The following is a 13,676-nucleotide window of genomic DNA, read 5'->3' as shown; positions in this document are numbered from 1 at the left end:
ATGTAATTTTCCATACAGGGAGAAGTTGTAAAGATGTGGCAGTGCATTTCTTGCTGTTTTTGAGTCCAAATGCACTGACATTTAGTGGATACCTATTATGGGGACTAGCTGAGGGTAAGTCAGAACGTAATTTTATTTTAAGAGCCAGGTATGACTACAGCTTCATATCCCAAACGTGTGCAAGAATATGCTTTACCAATTAAACGGTGTGTATAATCACAGTGCTTCACTTCTAATATTAACCAAGAAAGTATCATCCGCACATGCATTTTAGCTACATTTCTCATGTTAACCAACATAATGGCAATAAAAGATACGATTCTAACAATATGTTGCCGGCTTCAACTTAACTACCATAACTATATGTCTACCTCGGACAAACCTTAAACGCATTGTTTTATTATTATATAGCCATGTTAAAATTTAACTTTATCTTTACATTAGAAATATATTAATTAGGATGTATGTTACATTTTGAATTGGTCTTTATTTTGTATTCATAGAAGACGTGTGCAGTGAAGCAGTTGCATGCTCGGTAGTCAATCTGACACGGATTCTCTTGCTGCTTTTGACTTGTCCGTACCTCAGAGAACTTCACAGTGAGATGCATAGTTGTAAAACATAACGAGGCAGCCAGTGTAACATTTGTAGATGTGAACTGTCAAACAATGTTTGGAGTTGGGAGTGAGGGGTGGGGGCAACTTCTACAAAGTATATTGTTATTAGTAGTCACAGAATTGTTTTGTTATTACTTCCTGTTATTATGACATCATGAACTCACTTGTGGGTGTGTCTTGTTGTCTTCTTTTACCCTGTCACCCTGAGCAATCATACATATTGGACATTTGTGAAATTTTGGATTTAGTTCAAACTTACCTATTTCTGTTCCTACAGATTCTCTCCAAAAACTGATCAAAAGTGTGAGTGTTAGTGTGGTGTACACAGTTATTGTAGTAGCAGTATATACAGGTATGTTTTAAAAGAAAGAGTAAATATATATATATATTAAGTTTTAGATTTTACATCTCATATAGATGGAATTAAACTCTTGTGTATGTCAAAAGTCAAGTTTTACATGTCCCAATGCAGAGTTGCAAATGCCAAGTTGACTGAGTAGGCTACAAGCTCAAAAGCACCTTTGAGAGAGACTGTGATTATCTGTGAAAGCTGTACAATTGCCCACAAATGCAATGTATTGTAAACCTATTCTATTGACCATACATTTCCATGGTTTATAAATATGTGTACTTTTTTCACAGATGCCTATATTAAACGACTGCATTGGATCTCTATGGGCGTTTTTTCAGGATGGCATATACATAGACTGAGACTACATGGCTATTTTATAGGAACAGCTCTCTTGACTCTATGTGGAATCTTTCCAGGTGTAGTATATTGTATACACATTTTCACATTCTTGCGCTTATATCTGAGATGAGCTCTCTGAACTCATCAATTGTTGACTCTACATTGACAGTGTTACAGTATTATGTAAAAGCAAGCTGAAACTGATTGGTCATCGATGATCAAATTGCTGTATGGAAGTGGAAGTTGAGGAGTAGTTATTCTTGTTGTAAATACAATTTTAAAATAGTTATTAAAATCAAGAAATTCCTTATATCCTTCAACTCTTGTAGACATAGACACTGCATGTACATTGCCATGCATGCTACCAAGGTCTGAATCAGGTGAGTTGTTTAGATGTTTTTGCTTTTCCTTTTGCTTTGCATCTTTACTATTGGAATACATCTTTATCCAAAGGGATTTTGGCAAAGGCCCTAGGAGCAACGTGGGGATAGGTGCATGTTCATGGGCACTTCAGAAATTCAGTAGATGAGTGCGTAAGAGATGCCTACAGATAGGCCTATAGGACGAGACCCTTCCATAACCATTAAAGCCCAATATTTGCTCCCGACGCATAGCCTCTGACACTCGGACGCGTAGCCTAAGCGTGCAGTGTTTAACAAAATTTTTACAATGATACCAGTGCCTTGCCTCTGCATTTTGTTTAACAAAATACCCAGCTGACTGAACTAGAAACAATATTGCTTAATGCCCATAGTGTTTGCGGATTAGTGAGGGAAACTCACGCTGCTCGTGACATGAGACCTCGTGTGCAGAGCCATTACAGGAAAACTGGTTTTCGACCCAAGCAACAAATTGCGTCAGTTGATGCATAAATTTAATTTTAAAGTCACAGCTACTGCATTAGGTTACAGGAAATTGTATGTTAATAAATCATCATCATTTAAGCTCACCATTTTGCATTGAACTTGTTGATGTCAATTGCCGTTGTGTTACTATATGTATTGGAGAAGGTCATCATCCACTGCATTTCACATACCTTGTGATGCAAATTTTCAACACTCCCTCAGCACTCCATTCTCAGAAGGAGCCTTCTAAGCAAGCCTGGACATTTTTATTTTTGGAAAGTAGCTGCATACTTCAGATGCTGTTTCTCTCAATGCATACTAGAGCATTTCAAGACGGTAAACATGTTAACACTAAACATATTCTGCTATCATGGCTCAGGTCTGATGTTTAAAAATATTAATGGAACCAAAAGTATAACAAATCATCAGTGTACACTTCTGTTTAAAACTTAAGATGGACATAGGCCTACTTAAAGAGCACCTGTGTACCAGAATATTTCATTGAAATCTACTACCCAGGGAGCAACCACAAGGGTCTTTGTCTCTTTCAGGCTTCAGCAACAACTTCCTAATTTATGGTGGTGCTCCTCTTTTGCTGATTTCTGTTCTGCTGATCCGCAGACTAGTGAGGTACAAGCAGCAATGCTGGACACGTAAGTTTGGTCAACAGGATTAAAGGTGCTCTGTGTGATCATTTTTAGTAATTTATTTCCACAATTCATGCTGCCCATTCACACATTATCAAATTCTAAGTATTAAGTATGACTGTGAAAATTGCACTTTTCATCCATTAGCCCTTTTCCACTGCCCGTTTTCTGCAGCTCGGCACGGCCGCCATTTATTCCGTTTTGACTAGTCAAGTATTACACGGCAAGAACCAGCTGTTGTTCCAGCCGGCCCAACTGAGCTGGGCCTCGTTTCCGAAAGGGCCTTAAGTACTACTTAACGCTACGTGCTACTTAAGTTCACACGTAACACCATTGTAGAGCTCACAGAGCGTTTCCCAAAGCCAACTTAGCAAAGAACCATCGCAGGTTGACACGTAACTCTAAGAGAAATCCACGAGTGGTTTGGAGTAGTCTTAACGCGCTAAGATTGATCATAACGGCATAGCACAGTGGAGACACCCACAGGATATGAAGGGAAAAAAAGAAACTTGCGCATAAGATTGCTATTTTAACACGCGAGTGGCATGGCACAGTGGAGACACCCACAGGAAAAGAGGAAACTTGCGCTTCAAGTTGATGTTTTAAGACGGGAGTGTAAATATCATGGCACCACAGTTGACACTGTAACGAGAATAAGAAGGTAACATTAATTGTGTAAGTGTATAAAATAAAAGCAATGTGTTTGGAAAATATTTTACAGGCAGTGAAATAGTTCAGCTGTGATAAATCAGGGCATTATTAAACTGTGATCAATCATAATTTGTGTGGGTGCTTCGTGAACAAGAACAAGGCATCCACACGCAAAATAAATAGGGGGCTTCGGCGACCAGAGACAAGAGTGGTGATGTCGGAAGGCCACTACCGAAACATTAAAAAAAAAGACAAATGGTCAGCGAGTTGTTGCGCCCTCTTTCATTTTCAAATACCCTAAGAAAGGGAAGGCGACGCAGAAAAGACACAATAGTTGTAGGCAAAGGGTAAACTATGACATAAAAAAGGCAGCGATGGGGATTCGTGTAGATTTTTAGTTTTAATAATAGCAGACTGCCGTGCAAAATGTTCCTCACAGTTAAAGCCTTGAGTGCCCGGTACTTTGCGCGCCGCTCCCCAAATGCGCATCCCAATTTGGAACTCTAAGGCCTACTTGTCTTCTTAAATATTAAGCACGGTAGCCAACTGCACGCGCTTTGTCTGGTTTAACGGCGTAGCTCATGGTTTTGCATGATTTCATTGTGTGTGTGCATTTTATTTCATTTGCCAACAATAACTCCTGTTGATAGTTGCAAACTGCTACAAATGTAGTCCCACCCTTATAGAAAACAACTTTTGATACTGACACACGCCTTACATTTTGTAAATGGTTTAGCAGCATGACGGCGCAGTTCACTCCGAGGACACTTCAGCACCACATATGTGGACAGCGATCCTTAGGAGCGACGCTACGAATGATCTTAGAGGCTGTGCACGCGCGTTCATGTACAAGTGTCTTTGGGAAACAGTCGTAGGAAATCTAAGAACATTGGATCACTGGTTAACGTCACACGTAAGGCTAAGAACCATCGTTATCGGGCAACGAGGCCCTGAGCAGTACCGTAGCTGCCTACTACCCAGAATACCCTGCAGCGCGCCCTGACAAGTGAATCAAAAGCAATCATGGCAGCCACCAGATCGACTCCGTTGGAATGCTGTTTAGTTTGACACTATTATTTTGATATTAAAAATTGAGGGCAGAAATCAAAATTGTAGTATCCGAATATGATGTCGCTAAAAGCATTTATGGCTTACTTCGATAGGTCAGATATCTGTCTGCCTTGCGTTAAGTCAACTAGCCTATGTGATGTAATGCCCCGTGACAATGGCAAAAATGTAACTCCAACCATAGTCTGGATAACACGATTTGTAATGGAAACACGAATAGGCCTGGTTTAACAGCACCACTCGGCACGCAGCATGAAAATATCAAATTTGAGCAGCAATACCTTCTCTGTCCACCATCCTACATAGTGGACCTTTAAAGTGTTTATGAAACGAAAACAAACAGTCATTCCCATTAAAGCCTTGTTTTTTCTGATAGCATCGATGAGACTTTGAACCCAATCATCCTGGAGGAACTTGTGAAAATGGCAACTCAAAGTGTGAATTCTGTGAAATTTGGTGTGACTAATGAGCTGGGCTGTGACATCATAGAGGGGAGTCCCTGGTTTGCTAGTATGGCGATCTGAGAAAACAACACACATTTGATGGACCCACATCTTATAAAGGAACCAAAATTCTGATACAAACATCAGCGTGTCGAAAAACCACACATCCAACCTCATGAGAAAAAAAAAAAACAGCAGCACAAATCTATTTCAGAGGCACTGATACATCTGCAGAAAGTGACATGTCTGACAGGCGAAGTGACGATTGTTGACATAGCCTGACAGTTCGTTTTGTTTATGGTTACGGTTGCTAAGGGCGCTTTGCCATGACCCACAGATGACATGGCGTGTGTATTTGTTGACAAATGGGGGGCATTTTGATTCAATTGCGCGATATAGTGTGATTGAAATGCATGTAGGCTACATGCAAAAATATCATCAACTAGAGAAAAAACTGAGGTATTAGGCTGTTGGAAAAACGCCCTATATAGCCTGAGTCCTCAGCATATTTTTAGCGTTTATCATTATTATTATTTTTTGTGCTCAAAGTCACAGGTGTCGCGTGTCCCTCAGCCGGACTCTGAGGACGAGGTGTGTCCAAACGTCAGTCACACGTGCACCACAATACTAAAAACAAACAATCAACGCTTCAAAGTAGGCCTACGCTATGTGCATCTCTGTTTATTCGCTAAGCAGCCCAATCTGTGAGTTGGCTGTCCTCGACCGAGAGCACCATGCTGATGTGCAGATATCCTCCCAAAACCAATTTATTGACCAGTTGAATGGCAATTAATAAAAAGTGCATATTCCAAGAGCATTTGCATCGGTTTGGCATGTAATGTGCATTACCCTTTCCTGAAAACAACATAAAAAGCAGATGGACAAGGTAAAACGAGTAGCCTAAAGCAAAGCAGTGCACTCACCTGTCTTCGTGCCCGAGCAGTTACAGGGGCAGTTTCAGTCTGCACGCCGGCGATGTCAATTGTTGGAACTGCTTGAGGCAATAGCATTCTCTTCAGTCCAACCATGCCCGCGACCTCCACATTTGTGGTGAAGCACAATGGGTGGAAATGTGCCGAGCACAACAGTGACCAAGAGCTTGCTTCAAAACCACGCATTGGATCCACAGAGCCCTAGCTTGATTTAGCCTTCTCCTTGTCGGCCACAGTTCCATCATTCTTCACAGAAGGGAACTTGTGCAAAGATATTCCTTCTGTCAAGTAGCCATTTTTGCAGCTGGCACCGTTCGGCCCTCCAGCAACACACTGCTTGACACTGCGCTTTGTTTTGGTACTAGCCGCCATTGATCTGAACAAGGTGGAATGAGGTGAACTCACCCCTTCTATGTCACGCATATCATTTGCATAAAATTTGCATGTCACCAAAAAAACACTTTTTGCGAACGTTTTAACATGACTTTTAGGACAAAATATCACCCAGACAATATCCCATTTTATTCACAAGGCTTAGAACTTTCAGAATCTGTCCTGGAAATGGTCAAATTCCTTTACTTTGTTTTCGTTTCATAAACACTTTAAGGTTGCCTGGGCATTATCAAGTGTTATTATACTGTAAACTACAGTAGGCAGAGGACCCCCTTTTGTATGGAGGGGGCGCCTTGATAACAGTAGCAACTTTGTGAGTGTGGCTGTGCCTTGTGCCTAAGTCAATTCTAGGGTAGATGTTGGGGATGTGAGGTTCCCCAGGTCCCCATGTGCTATAGGGCCCAAAATACATTGTGTTACACATACTGTTCTGCTTAACTTTTAAAGGTAATGATGAGCAATGACACTAAAACTGACCTTTTTTTTCCCACTTTTTCACACACAAATTAATGGATATTTGCTGATATCATCGGCAGTAATATGTGGGTAGTTTTAGTACATACTCTTGCTAAAAGAACACATTTTCTTTTTTTGGTTAATTGCAGCCTTCTGCTGGACAGCAACCATGGGCATTTTAATGCCTGTTTATTTTGTCATAACCATTTCGGTATTTGGGCAAGCCCAGGATGCATCTGAAGGTAAGGACCTTATTGTCTTTGAAAAAGCACTTTGCAAAACAGATGTGTTACTGTTTGTAACACTAAAAATAGTGTGATTCAGTCCATAAGCCTTGTAGTTCAAAGTCAGCAGGGCTATGAAAAGAAAGACATGAAATGGACATTTTGTTAAAATAATATTACATGTAGATATTCCAGTATGCCTGTCATGTCTACTATTCTGTTGAATCCCTCAAAGACTAACCATGACAACAAATCATTACTGTATGTTGTTACTTAAACAAAAGCTGTTTAATTTGTGTTTATACTTCTTTGATCATCCTGTGTGATTGCAGCCATTTTACCTGGCGAGGGCACAGCGCTCCTGTGTGTTTTTGCTCTGTTGAAGATGTTGTCGTATGTCTCCCTTTCTAATTACCCAGATAACACACCTAGTAAGTCCTGGGTTAACAAGTAGGTTTGGACATCTTTGCTGTAGAATGAGCACTCTGGCAGAAGTTGTGGTTGATGCACTTTTCAAAATTAGGCTAATAGAAATATAATGGTAATTCATTAACAAGTCACTCTGATTCTGTACTTACTCGGATCCTTGGATTGCAATTAAATGCATTCATTGTTTATGCAATTGTTCTATTTCTAATTACCTGTATACGTATTTGTCTTATTTTTCATGTAATAATGCAAGGTTATATCGATCACTTTCATCATTAGTTTAACACCTCTTATCACAAAGTATAGGCTACAGTTACAGTCAGTTGGACTTTGGAATCATGCATATAATGCACCCATGTGTCCTAACAAAAACAATGCTGTTAATTCACAGAAATACCACAAACCCTTCTCTATATATTTGGAGCTGTAGGTCTAAGCATTGCCAATTCTATTGGATTGGCAACCAAACTGCTCCTGACAACAGGTAAAAAAACATTTATTTGTAAATGAGTGATTATACGATTCGAGTGTGCTTTTGGCAAAAGCAAAATGTCAACGGTCAGTATTTTTTTTTTTTTTTTTAAAGACCTACATATTTCCATAGTGTATACATTTAAGTTTTCAAACAAACAAATTGCCAAGCTTAATCGTAAATCATTTGTTAAATATTTTAATGAAAGCGAACGTTTGCTTGATTATTTTGACAACAGTGTTATGGACAAATACTTTGTCATTTCAAACATATACAAAAATACTACACAGTTGAAACAGCATACGTTTGACAGTGCTTATGTCCATAAACAATAATGTTGTCATTCTGTGCAACTGATATGGAGAATGTAATTGTTGAGCTTCATAAGTAGGAATTTATGATTCTCTGTGATACAGACTGACATTTTTTTCATTATACATCCCTCGTCTGATTTGAATTTAGTCACCCTCCTTACACAAGACTTCCTTCTCCAGAGATAGTATCTGTTCATGGGATTTGTCCAATACATAAGAGACCAATAGCACAAAAACACTTTCAAAACAGTCAACTGTGTTACTCAACTGTCTTACAGTCAACAGTGCAGGGGAACAAGTCGGCACTTTTTTTAGGAGAAGAAAACAGAGCAAACCCATCTCCCTAAAACACAAATGATTCTGTTTGTTTGTCTATCAATATGGAGATAAATTGGCAAAAACATACTCCTACTCAACTGTCATAGCTGATGTGTAACACAATTGACGGTAACATAGCTTTGCCATTTTCAGAGTGTTGTGCTAACCGAAGACCTCAGAACTTCCACCAAAACACCTTAATCAATTCATGTCTTTGTGCGCTTTATCTGTGTTTTTCTACTTTTGATTTCTAATTCAGGTTATTATGATTATGTTGAAAACACAGTTGACAGCCAATTTACCCTCTCTAAGACCATAAAAAATAATGGATTAAATTATGGAAGAGGTGAACTCAAAACTCACCGAACAGTCTTCACATCACCACCTAAAGAGGTAATGACATTTTATGGCGTTGGTCAGAGGACTTAGGACCAAACCCTTACTGATTTATGGCGGGGGTTTCAGTGTGTGACACGGTTGACACAGTTTTCTGAGACGCACACAAAATGGCCAATTTAATGCATAATGGAAAGCACAATAGACTTTTTAACAGTTTTGTCATATTGTGATCAAGAATCAAGATTTGCAATGATCTTGGACAAAACAAGATTTTTTACATGCCGATATGAAGACTGAATCTGACAATTGGAAAACGAGGATGGCATGAACTCGTCCAAAAACCAGTATTAAATATTCATTATTGCAGAGGAAAATAATGGTATGTCTTCACTTTCTGTATTATATGAAAGATGAATGTGTGCTAATGTCCAAACATCATTGGATGCTGTTAATAGTTAGTGGAATTGGCAAATAAAATCCATGCACCTAAAAGTGAACTATAATCGTAGAATCACTCAAATGTTGGAAATTTCAATTGATATTTTGAGTTTATTAGTTAGTTAGCCATTATGGTAGTAATATTCTGTGTTTTCCTTCTTAATTTCAGGATATGGCAGTAAAAATTTACCTGATCTTAGACTCGTTACCTTTCCATTAGACTGTATATTTGTATTTGGATGGTTTTCCCTGCAGACACATGGCTACTGTAAGTATTTACTGATTACATTTAGTGTTTATGTATTTATTCAGATTTAATTAGGATTGACAAACACTGTATGCTTGCCAATTACTGTGTAATGGTCTCTCGTTAATTGTGTCACCTTTGGGCTGGATTTAAGGACCATTGACCTCTTGATTGGTTGGGATTGATAATTGATTATTGTTAATGAGTTTAAAAAAATGTTTCCAAAAAAACTACTATGAGTGGATATGAAATGCATGATGTAGCCTTCTCTAGTTAATTTACAATGAAAAACATTACAGAGTGTTTGTTACAGCTGTAAACTAAACTGAATTTGCATCCTCCATAACCCCCTAACACAGGGACACGCAATTGCAAGTAAGCCCAACCCTTAATTTCACACACAAGTCTATTATTTGTTTTATCCACATTTTTGTTGATAGACTGACTTCTTTCATTCCTATGCTCTTATTCCAAACAGGACACAGAGCAACACAAGCACTTCAGACTGCCCTATGGTAAATATCTATTTAAGTTAATGTAACACAGCAGCTATTGTAGGCCTATATACTGTAGTCTCTGGAAATGTTTTCAATCCTGAGTTTCTGCAGCATAGTCCTTGTATGTATTTGTATCACTATCAGTCAAAAAGGATTAGTTGACTTGTTGCATAATGTAGCATGGCGGAGATTTAACGGTAATTAGCCAAAATGATAATTACCAATTTTAAACAGATGACTGCACGACTACACCACTGGGGGGATTTCGCCCCCAGAATATAGTTTAACTCTAACTTTGTAAACCCAAGGCAGCACAGGTTCGATAAGGACCACATAGACAGGGTTCAAAGTACTTTTTTTCTTTTATTGTCTTACACTTTCTTTTTAAAATTATACAAACAATTAAAATAACAGCTATTGGACACCCGCACCCCCCACATGGGCCAAGGAGGCCAAGATTTTCCCCACTAGTTGTACACAGCACAGCAAACCAAAATTAAGTAATGAAATGAAAATGCAAAGCACGGCAAACCCACACCAATACCACTGCACACTTGTGTTTTACTTTTACGCACGGCAAACAAGAGCTATCTGGGGGTAACCCGCCACAAACAGAGAACTCTCACTTTCTCGTTATTAACACAACTAAGAACTCAAGTAAAGGGAAAACGTCACACACTCGCCCATGCACACACACACACACACACACACACACACACACACACACACACACACACACACACACACACACACACACAGGTATTCTCCTACAACTTAGGCTAAGCAGCAGCCCGCAGACAGGCTAGCAGGTGGATTCACAGGTACCTGCACACAGAAATTACCGTAAAGTACTCATAACAACACAGGCAATGCGTAATGCTTAGGTTAGGTTACAATGAGATGGTCACCTATACCAGAGATTCTTTAAGTATATAGAGATATGCCAACATAATAGGTTTCTATGGGCACCTAACGTGACCAGGTTCCTGTCTGCCTAAAGGGGCGTGTCATAATGCTCCTAGCATTGAATAGAACAGTCCTTAGGTCTGCCTAGGTCTGCCTGAAGGGGGATCCCCCCCCCCCCCCCCTTCCAATAATAGAACCCGGAAACAATGGGCTAATGGAACCTCTCTCTCTCTACTCTCTCTGACCTATACCAAGAACAGCGAGGAGCACCGACTGTCTCCAAGTCGCAGGGCAAGAGGGCGCACAACACCCGGTTCCTGTGACGCCAAATAACAGCAATAATGAGCGTGCATGCAATAGAATGGGCTTAAAATTGCGATGTAGAAAATAGACGAGAGCTACATACCCAAAGATGAAGTGAACTAAATGTGGTCAAATGTGGCAAAGTTGCACCCCCGTCATAGACCAAACTACACGAAATTGACCATCTCTCGTTAAGCGAGGCTCTACACGGGTTCGATTCCCTAGCTGCACCACCAACAAAGGCAAAACTTGCCCCAAGCAGACAAACAATCTGCCACTTACCTCCGTGAAGATTGTGCCAACCTTTTAAAGGCGTGCCAAGTAGTGCCAATTGGTGCCTACTGATCACATGGCGCACTTAAAGGCACACTTCACATGGCGCACTTAAAGGCACACTTCCCATCATGTTACAATAAGAACGGCTGTTGACGAGTGAACTAATTATTCATAACAACAAAATAATTATAGAGTTCATGTATACCAACTTCTGCTTCAGAAGTATGTGAAAGCCCATGAACAAATTCTTCACAAAATACTTCCTCAGAACATTTTCAAAAACTGAGCTGGCTGTTTCCACCGACATGGATCAACATAACATCACAGAGTTCCGTAAAAAGGACATGGGCCATTACGACACAAAATCTGTGTCAGTTTCAATGATTTTGCCAAAATTCTGTGATGGGGTCACAGAAGTTCTTTAATGGGTCTATGGAAGTGCTCTCTTTATATTCCCACATCAGTGAAACTACCACAGATTATTTGTCCGGTCCATGCCCATTTCACAGAATTCTGTGAGATCAGGCTGCATGGATACACACTAGCCTATATAAGTTCCCACAACTTAAATCATTCAAGATGACTTGATGGAGTGAGTTTTTCGTGTTTTCCGTATTTAGATGGAAGTACTGTAAGCTGATAACATTTGCTGCTATGTCACCATACAGATACAAGTGAATGAGACTTTGCTGGCAAGTATGGCACCATTGAGCCAGGGGGAGGAGCAGAAAGCAACTGAGATGAGTGAAGGAGGACACCAATTAGAGGAGTGTGATTTTCACAGCACCGCAGAATGAGACACCATTTAACCTCACTTAATTGATAAGTTTGTTTGTATGTTCCATTTGTAACTGAGCCCTGAGGAAGGTCAGTAGACCGAAAGCTTGGCCTATTATTAAAAAGAACTCAAAGGGGATTTAAGTGTGCAGACATTTTTCTTTCAATTTCACACAGTTTTTGTTTATGTTTGGCACCTTTTAGTCGAGAGTGCGGTGTGATCCGGTTAAACACAGCTGAACATGTTAAGGTAAAATGGGCCGCCCCTTTCAGGTAATTTGGGCTGTTTTTTTGTGAAGCACATTGAAATGCTTTTATGTACGAAATGCGCTCTATAAATAAACTTGACTTGACTTGACTTGACTTGACTATTGCACTTCCCCGAGGCGGAGGTCTTTGTTTCGGAACCCCGAGTTGAATTCCCGTTCTTTTGCACTTTCCCAAGGTGGAGGTCTGTGTTTCCGACTACCGAATTTCAAAAGAATGAGCCAAGGCGGGTATTCACCAATATCAACAACAAACTAAGATATCGAGGCTTTTTGTGAAAAATGTGATGTTCCAGCCTGACCCACTTTTGATACTTACATGTTGGGATTTGTGTCGTAGTGTCCTTGTGTAAAATGGTTTTAATGTTCATAAAGCAACCTGGAAGGTGGAGGAATTCCAACATAACAACCCCATTTCAGCAGTATTGTACATTTCGTCTTATTATTAATCATGCCCATGCCATTCTGAATGCAATAATGAAGATAATAAAGACATTATTTCTGAAACCCAATTATGTAGTGTGCGTGTGCGTGTGTGTCCGCGCGCGCCCGTGTGTGTGTGTGTGTGTGTGTGAGAGGCTGAGATAAAATGTTTCCACAAACCTCTCTCAAGGGAGGAAATTCCACTGCATGTTGTAAATAAGTGTATTCTTGTTCACGTGACAAAGAAATGATGTCATTAACCAGGAAGAGCCCTCATTGTTCACTAGAAGTGTTTAATCCTATAGGAATGTTTTTCCCCAGTAGTCTACCCTAATTTTGGGTGTCACAATGAAGAACGCTATTGTTCAACTTTTTCAGTGCAATGCTTTGTCTGTCCACCAGATGGCAGCCAAGTAACAAAATTAAGGTTGTTACTTGACAACAACACCAGGGCTCTCAAGTTTTGAAGTTTGTTGGGAGTGAGATTGGGTGGGGGGGGGCACCAAACCTTCGGCCCATGGCCCATCGGCCCATCGGCCGGTTATTACAACAACAATAACACATAAGTAGCACTAATAGGCCTAGTTATGACATTTGTTTCATCTAGTAAAGAAAACTAAAATATGTTGAATATTTTGTGTGTGTTATACTGCTACTACTACTAATAATAATAATAATAATAATTTTATATATTGCCTTTCAAA

The 13,676-nt window shown here is 39.8% G+C and overlaps 1 protein-coding gene across 1 annotated transcript; it reads left to right on the top strand.

Annotated features, from left to right (window-relative positions):
- Positions 1 to 24: 24 nt before the first annotated feature.
- On the top strand, positions 25 to 13,002 carry LOC134438547 (uncharacterized). Its single transcript, XM_063188128.1, has 13 exons — positions 25 to 114; positions 504 to 599; positions 895 to 969; positions 1,260 to 1,385; positions 1,638 to 1,688; positions 2,376 to 2,489; positions 2,705 to 2,806; positions 6,893 to 6,985; positions 7,788 to 7,880; positions 9,447 to 9,545; positions 9,884 to 9,899; positions 10,003 to 10,039; positions 12,175 to 13,002. The coding sequence occupies exons 4-13, from the start codon at positions 1,292 to 1,294 to the stop codon at positions 12,301 to 12,303; spliced, it is 828 nt and encodes a 275-aa protein (XP_063044198.1). The 5' UTR covers positions 25 to 114; positions 504 to 599; positions 895 to 969; positions 1,260 to 1,291; the 3' UTR covers positions 12,304 to 13,002.
- Positions 13,003 to 13,676: the final 674 nt, after the last annotated feature.

This window comes from Engraulis encrasicolus, chromosome 22 (genome assembly GCF_034702125.1).
Source record: "Engraulis encrasicolus isolate BLACKSEA-1 chromosome 22, IST_EnEncr_1.0, whole genome shotgun sequence".
In the NCBI taxonomy this organism is placed as follows: domain Eukaryota; kingdom Metazoa; phylum Chordata; class Actinopteri; order Clupeiformes; family Engraulidae; genus Engraulis; species Engraulis encrasicolus.
The sequence above is the reverse complement of the archived record's forward strand: the minus strand, read 5'-3'. Positions and strand labels throughout refer to the sequence as shown.

Bases quoted from the DNA above. Each gene is read 5' to 3' on its own strand.
- LOC134438547 (XM_063188128.1), top strand. From the start codon at position 1,292: ATGGGCGTTTTTTCAGGATGGCATATACATAGACTGAGACTACATGGC. The intron at 1,386-1,637 runs GTGTAGTATATT...CAACTCTTGTAG, and splicing joins TCTATGTGGAATCTTTCCAG to ACATAGACACTGCATGTACA. The intron at 6,986-7,787 runs GTAAGGACCTTA...GTTAATTCACAG, and splicing joins AGCCCAGGATGCATCTGAAG to AAATACCACAAACCCTTCTC.